Consider the following 27,213-nt stretch of genomic DNA (forward strand, 5'->3'; position numbering starts at 1 on the left):
TAAATATTATAGATGAGGGGCGCCTGGGTGGCACAGTTGGGCGGCTGCCTTCAGCTCAGGTCATGATCCTCGAGTCCCAGGATCAGCGGGGTTCTGCTTCTCCCTCTGACCCTCCTCCCTCTCATGCTGTCTCTCAAATAAATAAATAAATAAAGTCTTTAAAAAAAACAATCTTATAGATGATGTATTTCTCAGGATCCCGGGTAAATGAAATCTTTGTGAAAAGCTCTCTATTATCTATGATGTGCTAACAAATAAAAGTATCTCATTTACGCTAGAGATAATGGGAACAGAACAAGTGTAAGAGAGAAAGCTCAATCTTTTATGCACATGTATCAAAGGGAAATAATGAAGTTAGCAAAACCCACGCTAGTGAACATTGTAAAAGAGAAGTAACAGAGGGGCGCCTGGGTGTCTCAGTCATTAAGCATCTGCCTTCGGCTCAGACCATGATCCCAGGGTCCTGGGATTGAGCCCCACATTGGGCTCCCTGCTTGGCGGGAAGCCTGCTTCTCCCTCTCCCACTCCCTCTGCTTGTGTTCCCTCTCTTGCTGTGTCTCTCTCTGTCAAATAAATAAGTAAAATCTTAAAAAAAAAAATAGCATAAAAAGTATATTGCATGTTAGTATCCTAAGTTAACTGAAATTTACTTATTATGCAAGTTACAATATTCTAGTTGTAAAATAACTAGTTGTTCTGAAAATGACCATATAAAAGGATAGGAAAAAATAAGCCAAGTAAAATGTATCAAAATAAATATTTATTCATATCTGAAGCTTTATGTACACCTTTAAAAGCAAATGTGCAGACGTGAGGAATTACAAAAATCAACCTAAAATCCTTTCTCCCAAAGTAAGTCTAAATGAACATTCAAGATCAGTGGTGCCACTACCATCAGAATAAAAAATGTGTCTGAATGAATACAAGTAATTATTTTAAATGTCACCCAGATATTCTTTACAGTTACAACTCTAAAAAGTACTAACTGGTCAAAAAATCCAGAACACTGTGTTTTCATCTTATTAGCAGCGGTATACAAATATATTTCCATCTTTTTGTCCAGCCAGCAAATGAGAATCTGTACCTGACCATTTAACAAAAGACCAATGCTGGTCAGAGACAGGTGGGAGGAGAGCAGTACAATGACCTAGAAGTAAGTCCCAAATGGCAATCGTTCCAGAAGTTAGTACTGCAACCGCAAAATGATCTTTCACGTCTCCTTCCAGGAACCTAATTATCAAGCAGAGAAGAAACCACTGAAATCACATATTGAAAGAATTTTTTTTTCGTTAAGCCAAAATCATGCTCCCCAAAGCAACCATAGGAACAAAAATACCTATAAATATGATGCCTATTATTTGCCACCCCAGGACTCTTCAAACTGGCCAAACTCAGTCCACCTCAGCATCTTTGCTCTTGCTCTGCCCTCTCTTTAGCAGATGCTAGCTTAGCATGCCTGGGATTTTGTCATCTTTCAGGCCTGTCACCTCTGTAGAAAGGTCAGACCCAATCTCCCGTCTACAGAAGTGTACACATGTACTCTGTTCCCCATCGCATTACCTGTTTTCTTTTCACTTGTGAGATTATCCTATTTCCATATTTGGTGGGTCTCTCTCCTACCAAATGTAAACATCACAAAGCAGAAACCTGGTTGTCTTTTTAAGACAGGGGCTCTGCAGTCAGCAGCCTGAGTTTGAATTCTAACAAAGCAAGAGCTGTGTGACCCTGAGCAAGTTCTTCAACTTCATCAGTGAAAAGGGCATATGATAGGAGTTGATATAAAAAGCTCAGCACAATACCTAATACATCGGAAGTGCTTAATATAAATTAGTTGTTATTCCTCACTGCTATACCCCCAGCAGAGGGGGTTAATCACGAGGGCTTGGGCCCAGCAGAGGGCCTGGGACATGGTCAACCCTCAGGGAATATTCTGAGTGACCTGAAAGATATTTTTTATCCTGGGCTCCCACCCAACTTTGTGTGGCTGACTCCTAACCCATCTTTTGGAACTCCATAAAGTCGTCCCTGACAGTCTGCCCCAGCCCTCCACTGTCAGTTAGGTACCCCTCCATCCTTTGTGCTCGCAAACACTGCAAGCCTCATGGCATTTTGCACACTGAGCAATAATCTCTAGTTTTCTCCTATTTCTACGAGATGAGAAGCAGTAGTGCCCTCTACTATCTACTATCGGCACCGGATAGGTTCCAAGGCTTGCTAAATGAATGGGTTTGAAGAGTGATGAAGGAAATGTTTGATCGAGTACTTCTCTATATCCTCAATTTCTGGGCCAGTGACTACAGTTCTCTCTTCAAATCCAAAGAAACAGGTTCTATATGTAAGCATGTACTGCAGATGATTGTTATGACATTCCTGTTGAGCTAAGAACATCTACAGAAATGCCACCGCTGGCTAGGTGCATAGGGAGGGAGACTGTCTTTGAGAACACTGATCCAGCACACTTTGCACAAGACTCAAAGCAACATAAAAACATACACTGTACCTATCAAGGTTCCTTATCTTTGTAAATTGTTAAAGCTACACATTGTGATCTTGATTTACTAGATCTATTTTTCAGTCTTTGCTGCTAATTTCAAACGATAATAAACGTGATCTCTGGGAATGACACATTCAGATGTTGCTGCGAAGAGCTCTAGATAACTCAGAGAACCGCTGGGATGCCAATAACTGTATCACTGATAAGTGGATTTTCTTGTCAGTCAACAGATAAGTATCAACTGCTTACAGGATGGAGACTCAGTCCGTTTTCAAAGGAAAAGATGCCTTCCTAAAGTTAACACTTAAAACTTTCTTAATCTAGGTTTAACGGAAAGGACATTTTTGTAGAGAACACTAATTACTGTTTGTATTCAAAATGGTTTTGTTATGGGAAAAAACAGGGTCTGAGTACACATAAAATACCTATCCCACTCCGCACTGGTGGGGATCAGCATGTAGGGAATCTGGGGTTTGGCTCAGATCTACTAAGCTTTATACTTCTTCCTACTTCTTAACATTCTTACAATGCTCTGCAGTACTGCATGTTTTCCATTCATCTAAGTGACACAAAGTATCTGGATTTTGTATTTGCACAAGTGTCTTCCAAAATGCCACACACACTTGCCTTCCAGCCTGCCCTTGAGGAAGGCCGTAGAGCATCACACCCACACGCAGGCTGGTCTTAGGATTAATCACGATCAGCTGAAATACAGGGCTTCCCAGCGGTTCACTCTCTTTGGCACAAGGATGGCTCAGAACAACAAACAGGAGCCCCTAATTTAAGAGAAAAATTAATAACCAAATAAATCAGCAAGAGGGAGAAGAAAGGGTTGGCAGAGACAAAACCAAAGAATTACAAGAATGATCAATAGTATCTTAAGTATGCAAGATTTAATCACTAGCTCATATTATTTTTCGGGCAAAAAAACTGTTGAGATGATCACAGAGCTGGACTTCTAGCATCTCTAGCACAGGGCACAGCCAGCCTTGCAGGTGGGAACCTAGCGGCCTCGTTAATTTCCTCCACCTTAGATACAACTAACATCTCATGCCATCCATTTGGGAAAACGCAGTCATAGGGAAAGAGGGCATATAAACATGAGGAGCGAGTCCTCACACTACAGATATTCATTGGTAAGTTGGTTTTTGAAAACTCGGAACACATTTTCCTGTAAAAATCATCTTGTAAGTGGTGACTGGATTTTTAGGCCAGTCTGCAGATAGCCTATTTACACTTACAGAGTAAGAGTGACCAAAAAGAGACACCATCGGGGCGCCTGGGTGGCTCAGTTGTTAAGCATCTGCCTTCGGCTCAAGTCATGATCCCAGGGTCCTGGGATCAAGCCCCGCATCGGGCTCCCTGCTCGGCGGGAAGCCTGCTTCTCCCTCTCCCACACCCCCTACTTGTGTTCCCTCTCTTGCTGTGTCTCTCTGTCAAATAAATAAATAAAAATCTTTAAAAAAAAAAAAAAAGAGAGAGAGACATCATCATCTAGGGTTGTCTTCGTGGGAAAATGTGTTACAGACCTCTCCCGGCTTTCAAATGACATGTTCTCATAATAACATTATTGTGTGTGGACACATACATATCACATAGATGTGTATGATATTGGAAGTAATTCTCTTTGGGGGTAAAATGGGGAAAATTAATTATAGAACCATATTAGATTAGTAACATTCATTTCTACTTTATACATTTCTAGAATGACTGCATTTTTATAATGAGAATGAATTACTTTTATAATTAGAAACCCAAGTCGGGGCGCCTGGGTGGCTCAGTCGGTTAAGCGGCTGCCTTCGGCTCAGGTCATGATCCGGGAGTCCTGGGATCGAGCCCCGCGTCGGGCTCCCTGCTCAGCGGGGAGTCTGCTTTTCCCTCTCCCTCTGCCTGCCTCTCTGCCTACTTGTGCTCTCTGTCAGATAAATAAATAAAAAATCTTTTAAAAAAAATTATAAAAAAAAAATAAAATAAAATAATTAGAAACCCAAGTCAAGAAAAGGCTCGATGCCATATACTTAACTAGGGGTTGGCAAATGATGGCCCACAAGCCAAATCTGGCTCAGTGCTCATCTCTGTCTGACCCATGGGCTAAGAATGGTTTCTGCATGTTGAAATGGCAGGAAAAAAGAAGAAAAATATTTTGTGATGCATGAAAAAAATCCTATGAAATTCAAGTTCTGGAATGTTTTATTATCCAAAAAGGTTTACAGGGAACATGGCCACACCCATGTCTATGGCAGACTTGGTGCCACCGAGGCAGGGCAGCTGCAACAGAGACTATGTGGCCTGCAGACCTGAAGATATTTACCTTCTGGTCTTTTTTAACCACCTGGTCTTTTTTTTTTTTTTTTTTTACAAAGTTTGCCGATTCCTGCACTAAAATATTAGCTTATTTCCAGAGGTTGGCTTCATGGAGAACTTTTACGTACTATCTCATACATTTCTATGTTAAATGTTTGACGATCATGGGGCGCCTGGGTGGCTCAGTCGTTAAGCGGCTGCCTTCGGCTCAGGTCATGATCCCAGGGTCCTGAGATCGAGCCCCGCATCGGGCTCCCTGCTCAGCGGGAAGCCTGCTTCTCCCTCTCCCACTCCCCCTGCTTGTGTTCCCTCTCTCGCTGTGTCTCTCTCTGTCAAATTAAAAAAATATATAGATTAAAAAAAAAAAAAAAGTTTGACGATCAGGTAGGTATTAATGTTGTAATAACAAAGATATGAAGTCATTTTAATGCCTGGTACAGAAATGTAATAATTCCAGAGATGAAACCAACCCTCTTATTTTAAGGATGAAAAAAGTTAGCCACAGGGGCACCTGAGTGGCACAGTCGGTTAGGCGCCCGACTCTTGGTTTCGGCTCAGGTCGCGAGCTCAGAGATCGAGCCCTGTGTCAAGCTCCGTGCTCAGCGTGGAGTCTGCTTAAGTTTCTCTCTCCCTCTCTTTGCCCCTCCACCCCTCCTACTCTCTCTCTCAAATAAATAAATCGTAAAAAAAAAAAAAAAAAAGAAAGAAAGAAAAAAGCCACAAGATAATGTGACAGATTATCTAAGATTACACAACTTCTGAGTTCAATTCCACAGATCCTAGGGAAAGGTGTGTCCTCTGCATTCCAAGCCGGGGGTGCTGATGTGCACAGGGCTGCCACTGAGGCTGGGAAAGTCAGTTTCCACACAAGCGTGGAGCCACCTGTTACTGCCTTTGCTTGTGGCTCAACGGTGGGTACTTAAGAATGACCCCTCACTCCTGGGAAGCTGCCTTCAGCCTGTTCAGATGTCCATACTAGACCGTAAGCCACGTCTACTAACACAATGGCTGAGAAGCTGTGTTCATTTCTATGTGAGAACACTAAAGCCTAAGGGACATACATGTCTAGGACCATTTAAACACCCTCTCTGAGGGCATTCAGTCACATCATACATCATTTATGGCAATGTGGTTGAGACAAGTTTGGTAACAGGCATGATATTTCTTGGTACAAATTCACAGCTAGAAATAAATGTTGTTCTTAGGACATACAGCCAGAAAACTTACCGAGCTGTCACATTATACCAATACTTATTTTCATCCAGGAATTTCAAGCAAGGACAAACACTGTTATCCAATTTTGAAAAAAACAGGCAACAGAAAGGGTCTGTTAATTACCTCTTACTAAGCTACCGCTCTTACTCAGTGAGACCAATAGCAACACACAAAGTAGACACAAAGCGATCCCAATAGATTACTTACCATTTCAGAATAGGCTTTGTGACAGACTGAAGCTTGGTAGGAATCACCAATGTACATCTTTTTCAGGAGCTGTCCAGTTTTTAAATTCCTTAGACACCAAAAATGAATAAGCTGATAACATTCTTCCAGCAAACTGGTTTTTACATAATATTCTCTTACTTATCACAGCATCCTTTAGGAGGTGACCAAGGGAGAAACTAAGGGACATGGTACCTTAGTTTTGTTTAGTTACAGATTTAGCTAAAAATAAGGACAATTGGTTAACATTGCCAGTAGTTTAACCTGACAGTTCAGCCTTAGATTGAATCTGCTACATCACTAGGAATAAATCTCTCCAAACTCCATGAGAAAAGTTTTCCCTTATCTCATTTGACTAGGTATTGAAATCAGGCACACGGTATGGCTCTTGCATTATGATTTTGTCACACTTCTTATTATGCCTAAATTTTCTATGAAAGACAATAGTCATGGGCGCCTGGGGGCTCAGTTGTTAAGCGTCTGCCTTCGGCTCAGGTCATGATCCCAGGATCCTGGGATCGAGTCCCACATCGGGCTCCCTGCTCGGCGGGAAGCCTGCTTCTCCCTCCCCCACTCTCCCTGCTTATGTTACCTCTCTCGCTGTGTCTCTCTCTGTCAAATAAATAAATAAAATCTTAAAAAAGAAAGACAATGGTCAGGAAACCAAATTTGGTTAGATGGGAGACTAACCTAAAACAGATTTATAATTCTGTCTCTAGAGCTAGACCAAGATAATGAAGAGAAAAAGGAAGACGAAGGTGGGGTAAAAATGAAAGAGAGAAGGAGGGTGAATTTAAAGGAGAAAAAGTCTGTTGGAACCACTCCTTAGCATTATTGAGCATTTGTGATGTTGATAATTGCTCTATCCTGGGATGCTACTGATGAAAAATCTTCAAGATAAGAGTCCATATTCTTTTTCATGGTATTTATTATCCTCATGAATCCAGTGCTGCAATACTACTCACTGCTACCCCCACTATGCATATTCCTGGCTCTGCACCTTTGCTCAAGCTAGCCTCCCAACGCCCTCCCCATTACTGACCAATTCCCATCCCTGTTACCCACCAATGCCCTTCCATTCCTTCACAGCCTCGGTTATGTCCTGCCTCCTCCCAGCGGCAGGAGCTCAACCTAGACTCTCTCACTTCTCCCAGTCTGCACCAACCCACAGAAATCTCCTCTCCTCCACTTCCCTACAGTACTGTCCATATACCTCATTTTTAATTTAATATATAATGTAACAGGGTATAATGTATTAATTCAACAAACACGTCCAAACTTTCTGTGGAGCAGGTTCTGTGTATAAAAACTGAAGAAGAAAAACTAAATGCTCGTGTGCATATGCAAGGTGGGAACAACAAAGGGTTTATCCCTTACAGAGGTTAGTACATGCTCTATATTTAGTAACTGCTCTTTCCCCAAGTCCCAAAGCACTCTGCCTGAATTTCTCTCACTTTGACCTTGTCTGAATTGTAAGGGAATTGTATTGGAATCGTACACTTTGAATTGTAAAGCAATCTTATTTACTTACTAGACTTTAAAGGCCTTGGGAACGAGGATTCATACCTACATCTCTCATAGAAAGCAGTATTTAAGGAGAGACTCAATATCTACTAAATGATTGAAAGATGAGTGCTCAGTTAATATAGCTTGACCAAGATTAAATATTTAGACCTTCAGCAAGAGGTTCTAAAAGCGCCACTTGAACCTTGAGTATAACATGAATCGCTTTAGACATTTAACACATCAGCAGTTAAACAGGGAAGGTGACCAACTAGTATGTGTAAATATAAAAGTATATAGAACCCAAAAGGCAAATGATAGCTTTTTTTTTTTTAAGATTTTATTTATTTATTTGAGAGAGAGAATGAGAGAGAGAGAGAGCACATGAGAGGGGGGAGGGTCAGAGGGAGAAGCAGACCCCCTGCTGAGCAAGGAGCCCGATATGGGACTCGATCCTGGGACTCCAGGATCATGACCTGAGCTGAAGGCAGTCGCTTAACCAACTGAGCCACCCAGGCGCCCCAAATGATAGCTTTTGATAGACAATATGATCTATACATCTTTAAGTACCCTAAACACGGAGCTAAGGCAGGCACTGAGAATAGACAGAAGATATGTCCCTATCTTCAAAGACTTCCATGACACAAATTAGCCTATGCTAAGTTAAAAATAAGGGCAATATTTAAAAACTTAAAAAAAAAATAAGGGAAATATGAATTCAGAGAGGGAAATGTCAATGAAGGCTGAGGTATTACAACAGAGCTCAAGGCAACTATGGGGCTGAAGATACTGCTTACACTCACACTTAAGCTTAGAAGCTAAGTAGAAAGGTCCCTCCCCAACCTCAAATTCTGTTGTGATCCATTATATGTAAAATGCCAAAAGATTACTATCAGAAAAAAGGGAGAACTGAAGGATGGGAAGAAAACTTGGAGCTAAGGACTATGGACTGGCTGGAGAGAAATTTTTTCCCCAAAGCGTTGGGGAAAGGGAAGCTAAAGAAAACAAACAAGTGTGGGCCTCTCTGAAGGTTTTACTTCTTGGGGAGAGCAGGGAGGGTGGGAGAAAGGACGTTGTTAATACAGTAATAGTATAAAAGAAGATCTGGACACAGGATATTGATTGATGGCAAGGAGACCAATTACTAGATTATATTAATAGTCCAGGAACCAAATAATGAAGGTCCAGACTATTAAAATAGCAGAAAGGATAGAAAAGACAACTTTTGTAAAGAATATTGTCCTCAAATAAGACCCCCATGCACAAACTCTGAGCAAAGTGCCAGAAGTGGAAATCTGCTGCTTTAGACAGTAGGCCATCTGAAAACAGGGTCTCCTGGCAGATTAGAACATGGTCAAATTTCAGAGGCTCCCTGGTGGGGAGGGGATAAAGATTCTCTCAAGGACCATGCTTTCTTGGTTTATTACTAGAGGATTAGGGTTGGACAGGGCAGAAGAGGTAGGGTAGCAAGGACATTAATATCACAACTTCCTCTTACCAAGACCCATCCTGGCCCTAAGGAATCAGTTAAAGAAGAGGGCTTCTGGGAAAACAAAAAAACAAAACAAAACCCAACTTATACTCTTAATACAAATTAACTTTGAAAATGCCTTTGGTTGGGTATGTTTCTCCCTGGGTCAGAAAAGAGAGGTGGCTGGGGACTCCTTGACTCTGGTCTTTCTATTACAAATTCATTAATTTGGTTCATCTAAACACATACATTTTATAATTTTGGATTGTATTCTAGACATTATTAAGAACATGTCACATAAACTCTGGATTCTGTTAGATTCCTCTGAAGAATACTGATTGTTTTTCCCCTAGTAAACAGTTAATTTGCCTCAACTAAAATTCCAAATGCTGAAAACCCAATTCAGTTTTTTATGCCTTACCTGGGCTGCTTCGAGTCTGCCCTGGGCACATGTAGTTTAAAGGCCAGCCAGATTACTAGGTAAATATTAGAGCCAGAATTTGAGGCTCATTCTCTGGCTCTCTTTTTTGGGGATTTCTCTCCCTACTTTCTAGCTACTGTGGTCACCCTGAACTCTGTCCTTTGGTTCTTTAAGCCAGTAGGACAGAAGGTTTTCTATCAGGCTTTCAGTCTCTCAGTGCACAGACTAGGGCTAGCCTTCTAGCTAAAAGCCGTAGGAACAGGAAACTTGCCCACTGATATTTCCTGTTGAACCCTCTCCAGTATCTTTCTTCTTTTTCTCACTCCCCAGTGCCTTTAGATAGTTGTTTTTTATACTTTGTTCAGAATTTGTAGGTATTTGAGGTAAGAGAGTTGGCCTGATAAAAGCCATTAACCAGAAGCAGAAACAATTGTACCTTTCTTTTTTTTTTTTTTAAGATTTTATTTATTTATTCATGAGAGACAGAGAGAGAGAGAGAGAAGCAGAGGGAGAAACAGGCTCCCAAGGAGCAGGGAGCCCGATGCGGGACTCGATCCCAGGACCCTGGGATCATGACCTGAGCCGAAGGCAGACGCTTAACCATCTGAGCCACCCAGGCGCCCACAATTGTACCTTTCTGACAAGAGTAAAATTTCATTTATTTTAAAATAGTCTACTCAGACTGATCTTTTTCACAATGTCTGAATTAATATGATGTTCTTGAGACAAGTATATGTCTTCTGACAGTAAAAAACAAACAAACAAAACACAATCTTTTTTTTTTTAAAGTAGGCTCCATACTGGGCATGGAGCCCAAAGTGGGGCTTGAACTCATGACCCTGAGATCAAGACCTGAGCTGAGATCAAGAGTTGGGCGCTTAGGGGCGCCTGGGTGGCTCAGTTGTTAAGCATCTGCCTTCGGCTCAGGTCATGATCCCAGGGTCCTGGGATCGAGCCCCGCACTGGGCTCCCTGCTCAGTGGGAAGCCTGCTTCTCCCTCTCCTGCTCCCCCTGCTTGTGTTCCCTCTCTCGCTGTGTCTCTCTCTGTCAAATAAATAAATAAAATCTTAAAAAAAAAAAAAAAAAGAGTTGGGCGCTTAACCGATTGAGCCACCCAGGTGCCCCAAACACAATTATATTTATAGAGTCTCTTATCTAATATTAACAACCCTGTGAAATTAGAGGTATATTAACAGATGAGGAAATGGAGGACCTCGAGAGAAAGCTTACCAAATAACAATGTTGTTCATCATAGTGGTACCAAGCAGAGCTTCCTGCATCCCTTGGACCTCGGCAAAAGTTAGTACAGTCTCTTCGGGGGACATCAAAAATTGTTTTTCTTTGCTTCTGCATTTAAAACAGTATTAAAAATCAGCACTTTGTACCAAAGCAGTTCTAAGGAGCCCTTGTACATATTACTGAACTATGCATAATACACACTAATCTAATACCAGAAAAAATTTCAACTAGAAAATGTGTATTCTAAACTTTCTACAATGAACATATATTACTTTCATACTACTTACCTGGACATATTCACAAGCACCTCAAATTCATCATATCCAAAATTAAACTTGCCAGCTCTCAGTTTAAACCTTGTGTTTCTTTCTGCATTCCTATCTCAGCAAATTGTACCACTGTCTACCCAGTGACAAACACAGAAACCTGGACATTACTCTCTTTCCTTTCTCTCTACCTACTCAGTCAGCAAGCCCTAATGGTTTTAGTCTCCTCTTTCTCAAATCTGTCTGCTTCTCCCCGTCTCCATTAATACTTTGCTAATTTAAGCAAGCAATTATTTGTCTCTTGCCTAGATTACTACAAAGGGTCAGGAATAAATAAGACAAACAAGGTCCAAGCCCTCTGTTATTACAAAAGACAAATAACCACAATAAAGTGTAACAAGCATGTAAGAGACATAGAAGATGCTATGAATTCCATTTTCAACATGTTGAATCTGAAATACCCACAAGATGCCTAATAGATAGGCAGGTCTAGAGGCTGAGAAAGAGCTCAGAGCTATTAATATATGTTTGCAAGAGTCAGCATCTAGATGGTAATTGAAGCAACGGAAACCAAGTGTGGAACAAGAAAAGAGTCTAGGATCCTGAAACATTTGTGATATTTAAGGTGTACACAGAGATCTCAAAGAAGACTGAAGAAAGAATAAACTACGTTTGCTGAGCCTCTCCACTCCACTCGCTCCCCTCCTGCTAAATCGAGCTTCCCCTTCTCTAAACTGCTTCCACGATACAGCCTAGTGTTGAGGTAGAACCTGGTATACAATACCTACAGCCCAGAAAAACAAGAGGCTAGTGATTTGACTTTCTCCAAAAGCCCGTGATAAAAGCATTCTTTAATAAATAAAACCAACCATCTTACCTTCCATCTTCTGCAAATGTCATGATTTCCACTTGTTGGTCACAAAGGGTACCACTGCTACTGACTAGCCTCCTCTCTGTCAGGCCAAGCACAGCTTTTATATTTCCAGAACTCAGTAGTACTTGCTTTTCACGTTTACCATCAGAGGAACAAAGTAATGCCCTAAAACCAAGTATAAAGGAAAATGTGGAGAAGTCAGAAGTACGCCTTCAATATGAAAGGACTAAGGTCCAATTTATTTTTATTTTTTTTTATTTATTTATTATTATTTTTTTAGAAAGGGGGAAAAGGCAAAGGGAGAAGAAGGGAGAATCTTAAGCAGACTCTACGCCCAGCACAGAGCCCAATGCCGGATTTGATCTCATGACTCTGAGATCATGACCTGAGCTGAAATCAAGAGTCAGAACTTAACCAACTGAGCCACCCAGGCGCCCTAAAGTTCCAATTTTAAATGGAAACTTCAATCAGGGATATCATTCCATTGATAGGGTTTGTTTGTTTTTTTTAAAAAAACAGATCTCCCTTGGATCTAAATTTAGATTTTTTTTTTTTACGATTTTATTTTTAAGTAATCTCTACACCCAACATGGGGCTTGAACCCACAACGCTGAGATCAAAAGTTGCATGCTCTACCGACTGAGCCAGCCAGGTGTCCCTAAATTTAGATTCTAAGATTCAAGCCTAAGTTATAACTTGTACTCAAAACAAGCTGACAGAGACAAAGAGAAAGAGAAAAGAAAAAACTACTCCTTGAGAATTATATACCTGATTTCTCTGATTTCCAAATTTCCCAAAGCCACACACACGAGATTACAAACATCAGGCACTGGAACTATCTGTAATACTGGAACCTAAATAAAACCAAAAAAGCCAAAAATTATACTTGATTGTTTCATTTTTAATTAATCTAAATTTTCCAAAATTTGTCACATTTCTCTTCTATTCTCACTGCACCAGGATAGTTTCAAATATCAAACAAATGTGAGAAAGTTCAGCAAACACCCTCTTTCTATAAGCTGTAAATCTAAATAAACTTATGCAAAACTGTGTGTATAGGAGTATTTATTTAATACTATCTACACTTCTAACAATAAAGGAATAATTAAATAAATTCTGCCATGTGGACAAATGGAACATTGTGCAGCCACTTAAAGTAAGTTTACTCGGGCGCCTGGGTGGCTCAATTGTTAAGCGTCTGCCTTTGGCTCAGGTCATGATCCCAGGGTCCTGGGATCGAGCCCCACGTCAGGCTCCCTGCTCCACGGGAAGCCTGCTTTCTCCCTCTCTCACTCCCCCTGCTTGTGTTCCCTCTCTTGCTGTGTCTCTCTGTCAAATAAAATCTTAAAAAAAAAAAAAAGTTTATTCAAGGGGCACCTGGGTGGTTCAGTTGGTTAAGTGTCTGCCTTCAGCTCAGGTTGTGATCTCAGGTTCTTGGAATCAAGCCCCATGTAGAGCTCTGTGCTCAGTAGGCAGCCTGCTTCTCTCTCTCTGCCCCTCCCCCCGCTCACGTTCTCTCTCTCAAAAGAAAATCTTAAAATAAGTTTATTCAAAAAAATAATAAGTTTATTCACATAAATAAATACTTATTGAGCACTACTATGCAAAGCATGGTGCCAGAAGCTGTGGATATACTGGAGAACAATGAAATTTGCTAAGAGTAGATCATAAGCATTCTCACAAAAAAACAAACAAAAAAAGCAAACAGAAAACCCCTCAAAACTATGTGAGCTGATACATGCTTTTTTGTTGTTTATTTTTATTTATTTATTTGAGAGAGAGAGAGGGAGAGTGTGTGGGGTGGGGAGGGGCAGAGGGAGAGGGAGTGAGAATCCAAGCAGATTGTGCTGAGTGCAGACCCTGATATCACAGCCTGAGCCAAAACCAAGAGTTGGGCACTCAACCCACTGCACCACCCAGGCGCCCCAAGCTGATGCATGTTAATGAACTTGACTATGGGAGTCCTTTCAGAGTGTATAAAATATAAATCATGACATTATACACCTTAAATACAATTCTGCCAATCATACGTCCATAAAGGTAAAAAAAAAAATAAAATTCAAAATAAAGTATGAAGACTATATAGAAACATGGAAAAATGTTCATATGTTAAGTGAGGAAAGGCAGATTTAAAAATTTTAAGCACACCAGGATTGCAGGCATGTAAGACACATATGAAGGTGGACAAGGACTAGAAGAAAATACATAAAGAAAAGCAGGAACAATGCTTTGGTGAGGGGTATGGAACACGGGTATCAGCAAGTTTAGAGTCAGAAAAGACACAAAATTCCAAGCTTCTCCAACACGTCCAGCATAAAAATCCATTTCTCAAAAAACGTGATAAAATAAACAAAGCACAAGGTTCATTGTAGTCTACATGGTGGGTATATGGGTGCTTACTGTACAACTTTTCTCTATGTTTGAAAATTTTCATAATGAAATGGTGGGAAGCATGACTCATCTCGGTTCTGTCTTGCATGGTCGTGGGTCCCATTTTCGGTAGTTGCCCATCTACATTACCATGTAAATGCTTGTAAAGACCGCTATCAGCTCTAAGATTCTGACTTACCTCTATGAAGTGCCAGGAATAAAGTTTTTCCCACTGCCAAGTATTGAGAAGTTTCCAAAGAGAAACTACGTATTCACAGGCAGTTATGATACATGGCTCTTTGAAACCTGCTATTTCCCACCACATGGCACTCACATCCACCGAACAGGAACCAGAAGGATTCTGAAATAACAGCAACAACAGTTACATTAAGGCGATACTTGGGGTCTGTTTCATGAAAAGAATAAGTATGAAAAGTGTTGGGTCATAAGGATTAAATACCAAGCAAAATGTGATTAAAGTTTTCTATAGGTCAAAAGAAAGAGCGGGGTGCCTGGCTGGCTTAGTTGGTGGAACATGTGACTCTTGATCTCAGGGTTTTAAGTTCAAGCCCCACGTTGGGTGGAGGGATTACTCAAAAATAAAATCTTAAAAAAAAAAAATTATGTACTAAAAAAATTGCCCCCACACACATCTATCATGATAGATCTAAAAATGTATAGTGTGTAGCTCCAGAATGGAACAGATTCAGATTTAATCACAAAACATAGCCCATAAGAACTTGCCCATTTGTAAATGAAACATCCTGATGAACCACCCATGGGTTGAAGAGGGAATAAAACTGAAACAACATACTATAATTGACTCTTGAACAACGTGGGGGTTAGGCGCACTGACTTCCCACATAGTCAAAAATGTGCATGTAACTTTTGACTTCCCCAAAACTTAACTACTAATAGCTTACTACTGACAGGAAGCCTTACTGATAACATAAACGGTCAATCAACACGTTTGGCATGTTATATGTATTATATACTATATAATAAAGTATAGAGAAAAGAAAATGTTATAAAGAAAATCATAAGGGACAGAATATACATTTACAATTCTGTACTGCGTTTACTGAAAAAGAAAAAGTCTGCGTGTAAGTGGGCCTCTGCAGTTCAAACCCATGTTGTTCAAGAGTCAACTGTATTTCCAAATGAACAAGAAAGTAAACCGTGTATCCAAACACACAGAGCGTGGCCAGAGTAGTTATTGCCAAAAGAAATTTATAATCATAAAGGCACTGACCCAAAAAACCAAAAAAAATAAAAATAGAGTAAGAAAACAGTTCAAGAAGTTAGTAAAAGAATAAGAAAGTAAGCACAATGAAATACAGAAGCAACTATTTAGGGTAAAAACAGAAATAAATCAAACAGGAAACCAAAAAACCTAATTAGCAATCAATACAACCAAAAACTAGGTTTTTGGGGGAGACCCACAGAATGGAAAATCTCTTAAGTTTGATGCAGGCAAAAAATACTTGAGAAAATGGGGACTAGGGAGAGAGAGAGAGGTGTAACTGAATACACACAGACAAAAAACCTTATTAGAATAAAAACTTTTTTACCTACAAATTAGAAAAATACAAATGAAATGGTTGATTCTTTAAGAAATGAGGTTATTAAAACCGATTCAAGAATAGCTTGACCATTACTATATATCTTTTCAACAAAAGGAATCTGGGGCTCAGAGGGTAAATACTTTGTCCAAGGTCACGCAGCCAGTAGCTGGCAGAAACAGTTTATGTGGGTTTCAAGCTTTCTTTTACAACCAGTTGTCCCCAGCTGGGAGGGGTTTTGCAACCTTTCCCTGGTGGGTATCTAGCAATACCTGCAGACACTTTGGGTTATCATAACTGGGGTTAGGCTCTAGCAGGTAGAGGCAGGGTTGCTGCTAAATGTCCTACGATGCACAGGACAGCCCCTGCAACAAAGAATTATCCAGCCCATGATGTCCAGAGTGCAAAGACTGAGACACCGTGCTCTGTACCATGCTACTTCAACCACCATGTACAAGAAGTTAATTAGGACACAGGTCTAATCCACTTCTTGGGATTTACTGAAATACCACTAACAGAATACTGTAACTTCTATTTCTCAGAAATATTATATCACGTAGCATATGAAAAATTAACCATTCATTATAATCTAGAACATCTACCCACTTTCTAATAAATCACCATTTCCTTCTAGAAACACTACACCATTTGGATAGGAGGGTCATGAATGACTTTCTCCCTCTCTGTCAAAATGCCTGGTTTAAATTTAGATACAAAGTTGAGTTACCTAGCTTACGTTGTTCTTGGCAATGGCTTGATGTATAAACTTCTGGAGAAGATCTCAAAACATAAATACAGCTAAATATTGTGAAAAACAAAGAATTTAAATGTTTTTCTGAATCTGTTTCACCAAGTTTAAGTGTTAAATTACGAATGAGAAGCTATAGATCAAATTCTTCCCAATATTCCTAGCAGTTCACTAACTTTTTTTACATGTAAGACACAAGACACATTATAAGAACAGTCTTCTGACCTTTAACTTTGAAACCAATTGAAGGTGGCCTGGGTTTAAGCTATCATAAGCAGGAAGGTCGGTTACTTCAGTCTGTGGAAATAAAAGTCACACCGTTAATCTAGGCTTTATAGATGTCTGCCTGCATTGCTCATTCATCATCATGTCTACTTGATATGTGTTATTTTCTCTGACACAGCAGCCAAACTCTATATGCACCTGCTTCCTCAAGGACAAAGGGAATTTTATTTTAAAAATACGTTAATAGCTTGACTTCCCCCAACTGAACTTAATGGTTACAGTGAAGTCGTATCAAAGAGACATGTTAAATTATTCTTAAACACGGAGAAGCCAACGTGTAAGAAAGTCACATGCTGGGACGCCTGGGTGGCTCAGTTGGTTAAGCCACTGCCTTCGGCTCAGGTCATGATCCTGGAGTCCCGGGATTGAGTCCCGCATCAGGCTCCCTGCTCGGCAGGGAGTCTGCTTCTCCGTCTGACCCTCCCCCTTCTCATGTGCTCTCTCTTTCTCTCTCTCTCAAATAAATAAAATCTTTAAAAAAAAAAAAAAAAGAAAGAAAGAAAGTCACATGCTGTCCAAATTCACTAGGATATTTCATTCCTTCTTAGAAAATCTCACCAGGGAAGCCAATTGTACCTGTTCGGTGGACTGTTTCCACGACTCCGGGTGTGGATTTCCACACAGCTGACTGTCTTTGAGAGGGACTGACTCAGGGGGAAGAGGTGTTGCCTGGGGGCCAGAATCACAGTCACAGGAAGGCTGTCCTTCCCTCCCTGACACAACAAGGCTGCAATCTGATTTTGACGGGCTAGCCCAACTGTTGCGTTGTTTCCGATCACTGTCTTTTAAGTGAGGAAGTTGGGGTGTAGAGCAAGTTGGCCCGACAGCCTCTGCACACACTTTTTCACAGTGTGCTTGAGAGCCAAAAGCCGGAGTAGCGCCTAAGGTGGGGAAAGCAGGCGAGCACACATCTGCTGTGGGCCTATTATTATCCTCGGGCGCACCAGTATTTAAAGGCGTGAAAAGTAATATGGATGAAGGAAGGCCCTTCTTCTGAGACTGGCTTGTTAGGTTTGATGTTTTAGGTTGTGCTTTTCCCGGGAGAACAAGAATTTCCTCTTCCAAGTCCTCCATTTCAATATCGATTTGTTGAGGAGTCAGTTCTTCCCAAACGCTACAGTTTCCCTCCTTAAGGTGCATCCGCCCATACATGCTTGATACAAAAGGCTCAACTGGTTTTTCTGAACAGGACTTCAGTTTTTCAAGCTTAAGAGGTCCAAAGACTTCATCAGGTAACTGAAAGTCTGTGGTTTTGAGAAAAGATGACAGTTGCTTTAAACTTAGCAATTCATTCTCCTGAAATGAAGCCCTGAACGCAACAGAATCCAAAGCTAGATAAGCGTTATTTCTGGAAGGAAGGGAGTCCTCTTTTTGACAATGATCTTCCTTCCCTAAAAGAGAAAGTAACAACAGTAACAACAAATATCCAACACCCAACAGGGTGTGAGCATCTAAACGCCAAGGCAGTGCAAAATGTTCATTACTCTTCCCATCCAGGACTCTGAAACCTCAGTGTATGGTTCAAAAGCCAGGCACAGGGTGGTGGCTAACTAGCAGTACCAAAACAGTATGGTGCTGACCGCATTAGCTGGGAGAAGGAAGACCAGCATCTAGTCCCAGCTCTGCCATTGATCTACTGTTACCTTTTCCCTGGTCTCTCCTAAGGGAACTGGACTAAGAATCTCTATAAAGTCCTTTCTGCTCTTAAAAAAACTATGATTCCAACCATCAAACATGATTCCAACAGGCTCCCAGAGCACAGTCTACAAAATGCTGGCTCGTCTTACTGAAGAAAACTCAAGTCCCCTTTTCTTTTTTTTTTTTTTTAAAGATTTTATTTATTTGACAGAGAGAGACACAGCAAGAGAGGGAACACAAGCAGGGGGAGTGGGAAAGGGAGAAGCAGGCCTCCCGCCGAGCAGGGAGCCTGATGTGGGGCTTGATCCCAGGACTCTGGGATCATGACCTGAGCCGAAGGCAGACGCTTAATGACTGAGCCACCCAGGGGCCCCATCAAGTCCCCTTTTCAAGCAGAGCAATTTACTACTCTTACAGCAACTGGCATTCTATGTGATTCAAAATGTAGGCAAGTTGGCCCAACTGCCTCTGCAGACACTTTGTCACAGCATGCTTGGGTGTCAGAAGCTAGAGTAGTGCCCAAGATGGGGAAAGCTGCATCCATCAACTGATAAATGAATAAACGGTGGCACATACATACAGTGGGTATCATTCAGCCATAAAAAAAGGATAAGGTACAGATCCGTGCTGCAACATGGATGAATCTCGAAAATAAACTAAGGGAAAGCAGCCAGACACAAAAAGTCACATATTGTATTAATTCCTTTAACATGCAATATCCAAAACAAGTAAATCCATCAGCTAGAATACATACTGGTGGTCGCCAGGGGCTGGGGGCGGTGGAGGAAATGGGGAGGAACTGCTTAAGGGATATGGGGTTTCCTTCTGGAGTGATGAACATATTTTGGAACTACGTAGGGGTTCTGGTGGCACAACCCTGTGAATATACTAAATGCCAGTAAATTATTCACTTGCTTCGAGATGGTTAATTTAATGTAATGTGAAGGTCACCTCAAGAAAAAAAAAATGTTTAATGTAGCAGCAGGATACTAAAATCACCACAGATTATTTCAAAGTACACAAAAAAATGTTTCTAGTTTGTTACTAGATTGTCCTACATTCTGATTGCTTTGTATTCTTGTTGGCTTAAAGATGACAATAAAAAAAGGCATAAGGATTATGGTCTTTTAATTAATTAAGAATTAATTAATTAATTATAGCCCATAGGCCAAAGTCTGTGTCCAAATGCTATAGAACAGTCAGCTGCCTGTTTTTGTAAACAAAGTTTTACTGGAACACATTCATATATTGTCTGTGGCTACCTTCCCACTATACTTGACTAGCTGTGATGGAGCACAAATACAATATTTACTATTTGGCCCTTTACAGTAAGAAAGTTTGCTGATGTCTAATACAGAACCAGAGTGAATTATCTAGTTATGCTTGCTTTATCAAATGTGAGAACTACAGAGTAAATAAATAAAAATATTTAAATTACATCATTTACTATCCTCCAAAATCTTGTGCCCCACAGACCTGAGAGAGGCTATAGTAGATATGTTACCCAAAAAAGTTGCTCAGACGTACTGCATTTTACTACACAGTTATTCCTTTTCTTTTCTTTTTTTTAAGATTTTTATCTTTGGGCGCCTGGGTGGCTCAGTCGTTAAGCGTCTGCCTTCGGCTCAGGTCATGATCTCAGAGTCCTGGGATGAAGCCCCACATCGGGCTCCCTGCTCAGCGGGAAGCCTGCTTCTCCCTCTCCCACTCCCCCTGCTTGTGTTCCTGCTCTCGCTGTCTCTCTCTCTGTCAAATAAATAAATAAAATCTAAAAAAAAATTTTTTTTATTTTTAGGTAATCTCTACACCCAACGTGGGGCTCAAACTCACAGCTCTGAGATCAAGAGTCTCCTGCTCTATGGACTAAGCCAGCCAGGTGCCCCTACACGGTCATTTCTAAGAGAGTTTGTTAGTGGACTCACACACTGACACACATTTCATTTTACCTCAAAAACACTTCCTCTGTAGGTCATAAAACTTTTCTCTACGGATAGATTGTGTTGTATGAATAAATACTAATTTTAGGTGAGTATCTAATATATTTTCCTTTTCAATATCAACTTTTCAACCACATTCGTGAATTCTGGTACCACATAGCCAGGTTTGAATCCTGGCTCTGTCACCTGAATGAATTAGTCACTTTAGGCTCCTTGTGCCTTAGTTTTCTGTAAGTCTGTAAAGTGAGGCTAAAAATAGATTCTACTTCATGTAGGCTTGCTGTGATGATTCAAGGAGTTAATATCTGCACAACATTTAGAAAGTAGCAGGCACAGGGCACTTGCATGGCTCAGTCAGTTAAGCATCCGACTCTTGGTTTTGGCTCAGGTCATGATCTCAGGGTCCTGAGATCAAGCCCTGCGTCGGGCTCCACACTCAGCATGGAGTCAGCTTGTCCCTCTCCCTCTGCTACTCCCCCCATTCTCTCTCTCATAAATTAAAAAAAAAAAAAAAGTACCAGGCACATAGTAAGTATTGGTTACCATCATCAACCATATCTTGATTTACCTTTAATTCTCTTCTTACCATGACTAATTGCTTTTTCATTCTGATCTTTGTGTAAGGTGACTTCTTCCTTGGATCTATTAACACCTGCTGTGCCAGGAACTGGCAAAAGTAGTTCATGATGATCCAGTACAGGCAGGGAGATTGACTTTCTTTTTCCTCCGTGTCTTCTACCAGATGGCTGGGTAACTGCCTTCCTGGGAAGGTTATTGTTAGTGGGCCCGGTGGGAGAGTTGACTTCAGTTAACAAGAGACCTTTCTGAGGTCTTCTTGAACTTGGTTGTCCTGTGCATGTGTCAGATGTTCTAATTTCACTCTGGCCAGTTTCCTCACTGCAAAGGTTTAAATTTTTAGTTGCTTCCTTACTTTTATTTTTAAACCCTTTCTTTCTGACACCCAAATGACTTTGAATTACAGCCTCCAGGGCTACTTTCCTCTGGCAATTTGACATGCGTCGTGTCGTTCTAACATAATATTCTGCGGGAAATAGAAGGCCTTCGAGCATTGTACAAGAATGTGTTTCATTTTCTGCAGAAGCAGAAGAGGTTACTTCTGGGCTAAGACTCTTAGACTGACTTACAACCTCATTTTCCTGAAGACTTTCATTTCTACCATCAAGAGTGTTATGGGGAGATGTTAAAGACTTCTCTGTGTGATTCTGTCTTTTTAAGTTTTGGTTTTCATTGGCTGATAAGTTATCATAAGTGAATTTATTTATAGAGTATGAATTATCTGCCTCTAAGTCAGGACTTCTAGGCAGCTGGTCACTTGCACTTACAGCTTTGTTTACCTCTGGGTTATCTGTACAGACCGTCATTTTTCTGCCTTGTGCCTCTAGGTTTACAGGTAAAGCAGGGTTAATGTTTTTCAGATTGTGAGTAGTGAGTTCACAGTCACCTTTAGGAGGCTTATGTTCAAGGTGCGTACCACTACTGCTATTTGACAGAGTAAATGAAGCAAGCGTAGGCATCCTGGGGAAATTCTTTCCTCTTACAAGTGCATCGACACCTCTTTGTGGTTTGGCAGTTGGTGGAATTAATACATCTCTTGCATTAGTTTCTGTCACTGGTGCTGGAGAACCAGGGATGTCAGACGTAGAACTTGAAAAATAAGTTCTTTCATTTACAGGTGTCCTAGGATTTTCTCCATTGATTTCCTCCTGTTCCTTTAGTCTTTTTCCAGAGAGTATGAGTGAATCCGCGTCAAAGAAAGATTCTCTCACCTGTGCAGTGTATGTTCTCTTCTGCTTTTTTCTTCTCCCTGGCAGCTTACTCTGCCTTTTCTCAGAGCCACTGACCTGGTAGGGAAAATGTTCTTGGATATCACCTGTTCTTTGTATATGTAATTCCTCCACAGGGCCATGTCCAGGGTTAAAGGACTCAGGCTCAATGTCAAGTGTGATAGGTGTCTTTTCTCCAGTTTCTTTATCCAGATGGGTGCTGATTTGTAATGTGTCACAAGGAGATACTTTGTTTTTGGGTTCTGAGAAAAAAATTATATAATTAATAATTTCCTTTTAAATGAAACAAAAAATATCCCATTATTTATTTTAAAATGTTATATTAAAATACTACATTTATTTATGAAAGAGTCAATGGTATTTCATTCAGGCAGATCAAAGTTCAAATTTTTAATATTCTAATACACTAATAATTTTAAGTAAATGTAAAAAACAGAATTGTGCTGGAAAAAATGATTTTAAACTAAAAGATAATTTATTCTTTATTGCAATCATCTTTCTTTAGTTTTTGACTCCAGCTTTACTGAGGTACAATTGACAAATAAAATTATACATATTTAAGTTATACAATGAGATGTTTTCATATAGGTATACATTGTGAAATATTACCACAATCAAGCTAATTAAAATATCCATCATTTTTGGGTGGCTCAGTCAGTTAAGCATTTGACTCCTGATGTTGGCTCAGGTCATGATCTCAGGGTGTAGGATCAAGCCCTGTGTCAGGCTCAGTACTCAGTGGAAGTCTGCTTGGGATTCTCTCTCTCCCTCTCCCTCTGCCCCTCTTCCCCACACTCTCTCTCTCAAATGAATAGATCTTAAAATATATATATATAATATATATATACATCATTTCACATAGTTATGATTTTGTGTGTGTATGTGTGTGGAGGGAACACTTAAGATCAGTTCTCCTAGCAAATTTCAAGTATATGACACAGTATTATTAACTACTATTTCCATGCTGTATATCAAAGCTGCAGGACTTATTCATTCTGTATAACTGAAACTCTGTATGCTTTGAACAACACCTTCTTCATTCTGTATAACTGAAACTCTGTACCCTCTGAACAACACCTTCCCATTCCCCCTACCATCTCACCTAATTTTTTATTTCATGTCCTTTTTTTTTTTTGCTCAAGTAATTTTAATAGCCTCCAATTTTATGATTATAAATACCTATTAACATGAGTAATGACCATTATTTTTTAGAATGCTTCTGGCCAGACTTTTTTCTCTGTACATATATAAATACTTATTTTTTTAAAAATCATCTTTCCAATATTTACACAATAAATATAATTTCTAAAAGTTGAGAGGGGAAAGAGCAACTAAACAAACAATCCAACCAAAAGAATAGTTCACCGCTCACAGGATGGGGAAAAATATTTACAACGTATCTGATAAGGATCTAATAGCTAGAATATATTAAGAACACTTAAAACTCAACAATAAAAAGGCAAATAATCTAATTAAAATATTGGCAAAGGACTTGAATACATATTTCTCTGAAGAAGATATACAAATGGCCAATAAGCACATGAGAAGATGCTCAATATCATCAGTCACTAGGATGTGCAAATCAAAGCCATAATTAGATACCACTTCACATCCACCAGGATGGTTATAATTTTAAAAATGGAAAATGACAAGTTTTGGTGAGGATGTGCAGAAACTGGAACCCTTGCGCATCGTGGTAGGAATGTAAAGTGGTACTGATGTTGCAGGAAACAGTTTGGCAGATTCTCAAAAGGTTAAACATAGAATCACCATATGACCCAGCACTTCTGCTCCTAGGTATAAACCCGAAAGAACCGAAAACATACATCTCCACAAACACTTGCATATGAATGTTCATAGCAGCATAATGGCCAAAATTCATAATAACTGAAAAGTAGAAACAACCCAAATGTCCATCAACTGATGAATGGATATATAAATTGTGGCACATCTATCCAATGGAATAGTATTCAGCTGCACAAAGAAGTGAAGTACTGATGCACGCTTGGATGTAAGTACAGAGGGATGACTGTTGAAAACATGATGCTAAGTGAAAGAAGTCAATCACAAAAGATCACATATTATATGGCTCCATTCATATGGAATGTCCAGAATAGGTAAATCCACAGAGGCAGAAAGTAGATTAGTGGTTTCCAGAGTTTGGCAGTAAGATGGGTACACGGTTTCTTTTTGGGGTGGTAAAAATTCTGGAATTAGATGATGATGATGGTTTGCACAATCTTATGAGTACACAACGAACCACTGAATTATACATACACTTTAAAAAGAGTCTATTGCTTGTTCTATCTTTTGGTTATGGAAAAAAAAAAATCCACAACCAAATATACCTGGAAAATGAATAATAAAGCAAGCATAAGTAAATGGCCTAGCTTTACCTGAGTGGTTTAGCTGTGGTGAAATTTCCTGCTGGAGCAAGCAATCATGTTCTTCCACTGTTTTTTTAATAGAATTCTTAACCTTCTCAGCTCTTTGGGCACGCTAGAGAAAACAAAAGCAGCTCAAGGAACGAATTTAAGAAAAAGAAGTATCTTTTTAAAGCTTTATTATTACGAAGAATTGTTTGTATATAGTTCATCCTATACAATACCTCAGTTTGAGAGAATAAGATTCACTCACCTGAAGGCGGGCCAGTGTCTTGCTGTATTCCCTTTTCAAGAATGCTAATTTTTCCTTCAACTGGAAGAAGAAAAACAGCAAACAATACTGAGCAGGTAGAAAGGAAGAGTCAGAGAGAATGGACACAGTGCCTGTCAGGCCCAAGTAAGCAGTGCTTAGCAGGTCCCTCAGCAATAGACAGAGGGAGTAGCAGGTGTCCACACTACTTTCAGTTCTCACAAAGCACCAAGCTCTCCAACACCTAAGCACCTTTACCTAAATGGTTCCTACCACCTGGAGCGTTTCCTCCCCAGCTCATTTTGCTAAGTCCTACTGATTCCTCAAGCCTCAACTTAGATTTTTATTCCCCCAGGGTAGACTTCTAGGTCCTTCCTGAAATCCAGGTGGGACATTCCACCTCTCCACTGTGCTTCCTTTATCACAATACTTATTATATACTATGCTGTCTATTTACTTCTGTTTCCCTCCATCTCACTGTGAGATCCCTTAAGGTGGCCGGAGCTGTCATCCTCAGACATTCGTCCAACAAATGAATTTCTTGTCAGTTAATGGTCCAGGTATCTGTAGTCCCTGGAACAATAACTGATAACCACTCTCAATTACGGTCTCAGATGCTAGAACTAGAGTTGTCAAGCTTACACACAAGTTAGGGATACAAATAATTAACAAGAAAACGAATACACAGACAAGATGATATCACATGGTAATCAATACCCAGATCAACAGGGAGATGTGAGAGTGCCTGAGCCACCTTAGGTAGGGTGGCCAGAGAGGCATTTCTGAGGACTTCCTTTCGAGCCCAGACCCGAAGGAGCAAGGAGCTAGCTTTGGGAAGATCAGAGGGAAAGCAATTTGTCCAAGATCACACAGTTTATCAATGGAATGATCCAAACCCAGGTAGCTGGATTCTACAATCTGTGCTCTTAATCTCTATGCTAGTTTGCTTCTCACAGGGTCCTCTTTATCACCAACCTTATCAACATTTAAGAACTATCTTGTTGACTTGTAAATGACCTATCTCACCCTCCACGGGAAGGTAGGCTTGGATAAGAGGACTGATGAGCTAATGTGAACGAAGAGTCTAGCACAATGCCTGGAACAGCCAGCACAGATACATTCAGGCTAACATCATAAGCAGGAGCACAAGGTGGCATGGGTAAGGATTGGTCAGAGCAGCACTGCTGTAGAAGCAAAAGCTGGAAACAACCTAAAAGTCTCTCATTACAGTAATGTCTAATGAAAAGATGGCACTTCCATAATACATAACACTATACAGAACTTTAAAAAGTAAGGTAGCTTGGGGCACCTGGGTGGCTCAGTCGTTAAGCGTCTGCCTTCGGCTCAGGTCATGATCCCAGGGTCCTGGGATCGAGCCCCACATCGGGCTCCTTGCTCAGCGGGAAGCCTGCTTCTCCCTCTCCCACTCCCCCTGCTTGTGTTCCCTCTCTCGCTGTCTCTCTCTCTGTCAAAAAATAAATAAAATCTTAAAAAAAAAAAAAAAGTAAGGTAGCTTAACATGAAGTAACATGGATGAAACCTGGAGAAGTAAAATCGAAGTTGCAGAACCATTCAGCTCATACCATTTGTGAACAAAAAATACACACTACTTTTTGGTGGTTAGGGAATATAACCACAACCTTCCAAATCACCCACCTCCGTCTACCACACACACATACACGCGCGAAAAGATCTGAAGCATCAAGCTGTTCAGAGATCTACTTAAGGGAGCGGGTGGGAGAAGCCAAGATTGATAAGTGTGGGGGTGGGGAGAATGTCAAAGGGGACTTTGGCTTTATCCAGATTTTTACGTTTCGTATTTATGCATCACTGCTGTAAGAAAATTTGTTCTTTAAATGCCTCCACGTGAGCACAGGGCTCTTCATATTTTCATTCCCGGTGCCCGCTGAGTCCAAAGAGCGTAGGTCAGAGATCACTGCCACCCCCGGACGGTAAAATCCTAGGCAAGGAGTCACTTCCGAGTCAGCCCTTCCCGCACACCCAGGGCACCTTTTCCTTCTCCTCACAGCTGAGGGGCTTCCCGGGAGGCTCTTCCATTGGGCTGGCCGCCGGACGGAAGGAGCAGCCGTCGCCGGCCCCGGGCCTGCGCACACGAGGGCTCCGGCGGGCTCTGGGCCCCGGCGGCGCCCAGGAAAGAAACCGGGCGCCCGGGACACCCCCGGCGCGCCACCAGCTTGCACATGCGGGAACCGCGCGCCGTC

General features: G+C 40.7%; 2 protein-coding genes across 7 annotated transcripts in view; one reads left to right on the forward strand and one right to left on the reverse strand.

Annotated features, from left to right (window-relative positions):
* UBFD1 (ubiquitin family domain containing 1) overlaps window positions 1–20,559 on the forward strand; it is a 55,321-nt gene extending 34,762 nt beyond the window's left edge. Inside the window, exon 8 of one of the 2 annotated variants that reach the window (XM_064592810.1) lies at window positions 20,411–20,429. Coding sequence is in view for 1 of the 2 variants with exons in the window: in XM_064592809.1 (XP_064448879.1) it covers window positions 20,411–20,482 (72 nt within the window). In the remaining variant the exon portion in view is untranslated. Of the gene's footprint in view, window positions 1–20,410 lie in introns of both variants that reach the window. The other variant, XM_064592809.1, reaches the window with a different exon arrangement.
* PALB2 (partner and localizer of BRCA2) lies at window positions 739–27,203 on the reverse strand. Of its 5 annotated transcripts, none has more exons than XM_045875166.3 (13): window positions 27,002–27,199; window positions 24,995–25,054; window positions 24,754–24,856; window positions 21,139–22,599; window positions 17,554–18,221; window positions 16,918–16,989; window positions 14,582–14,743; window positions 12,781–12,866; window positions 12,016–12,177; window positions 10,864–10,980; window positions 6,221–6,308; window positions 3,122–3,270; window positions 739–1,230 (listed from the first exon to the last, which is right to left on the reverse strand). In XM_045875166.3, the coding sequence occupies exons 1-13, from the start codon at window positions 27,047–27,049 to the stop codon at window positions 1,023–1,025; spliced, it is 3,384 nt and encodes a 1,127-aa protein (XP_045731122.1). In that variant the 5' UTR covers window positions 27,050–27,199; the 3' UTR covers window positions 739–1,022. The 5 variants fall into 5 exon arrangements, 4 of the variants coding, with proteins under 4 accessions (XP_045731122.1, XP_045731121.1, XP_045731120.1 ...); XM_045875165.3 differs by having other exon boundaries at window positions 17,554–18,368; XM_045875164.3 differs by having other exon boundaries at window positions 17,554–18,368; window positions 21,121–22,599.
* Window positions 27,204–27,213: the final 10 nt, after the last annotated feature.

The sequence above is a fragment of the Mirounga angustirostris genome, unplaced genomic scaffold (assembly GCF_029215605.1).
Source record: "Mirounga angustirostris isolate CCGP_5_RB_7025 unplaced genomic scaffold, mMirAng1.0.hap1 SCAF_5, whole genome shotgun sequence".
In the NCBI taxonomy this organism is placed as follows: Eukaryota; Metazoa; Chordata; class Mammalia; order Carnivora; family Phocidae; genus Mirounga; species Mirounga angustirostris.

Excerpts from the sequence above, each read along its gene's own strand:
- PALB2 (XM_045875164.3), bottom strand. The coding sequence starts at position 27,049 with ATGGAAGAGCCTCCCGGGAAGCCCCTCAGCTGTGAGGAGAAGGAAAAG. Across the intron at positions 16,990-17,553 it reads GGAAACAGTCCACCGAACAG|ACTGAAGTAACCGACCTTCC; the intron begins GTACAATTGGCT and ends TTATTTCCACAG. Across the intron at positions 3,271-6,220 it reads ACAAAGCCTATTCTGAAATG|GGGCTCCTGTTTGTTGTTCT; the intron begins GTAAGTAATCTA and ends CTCTTAAATTAG.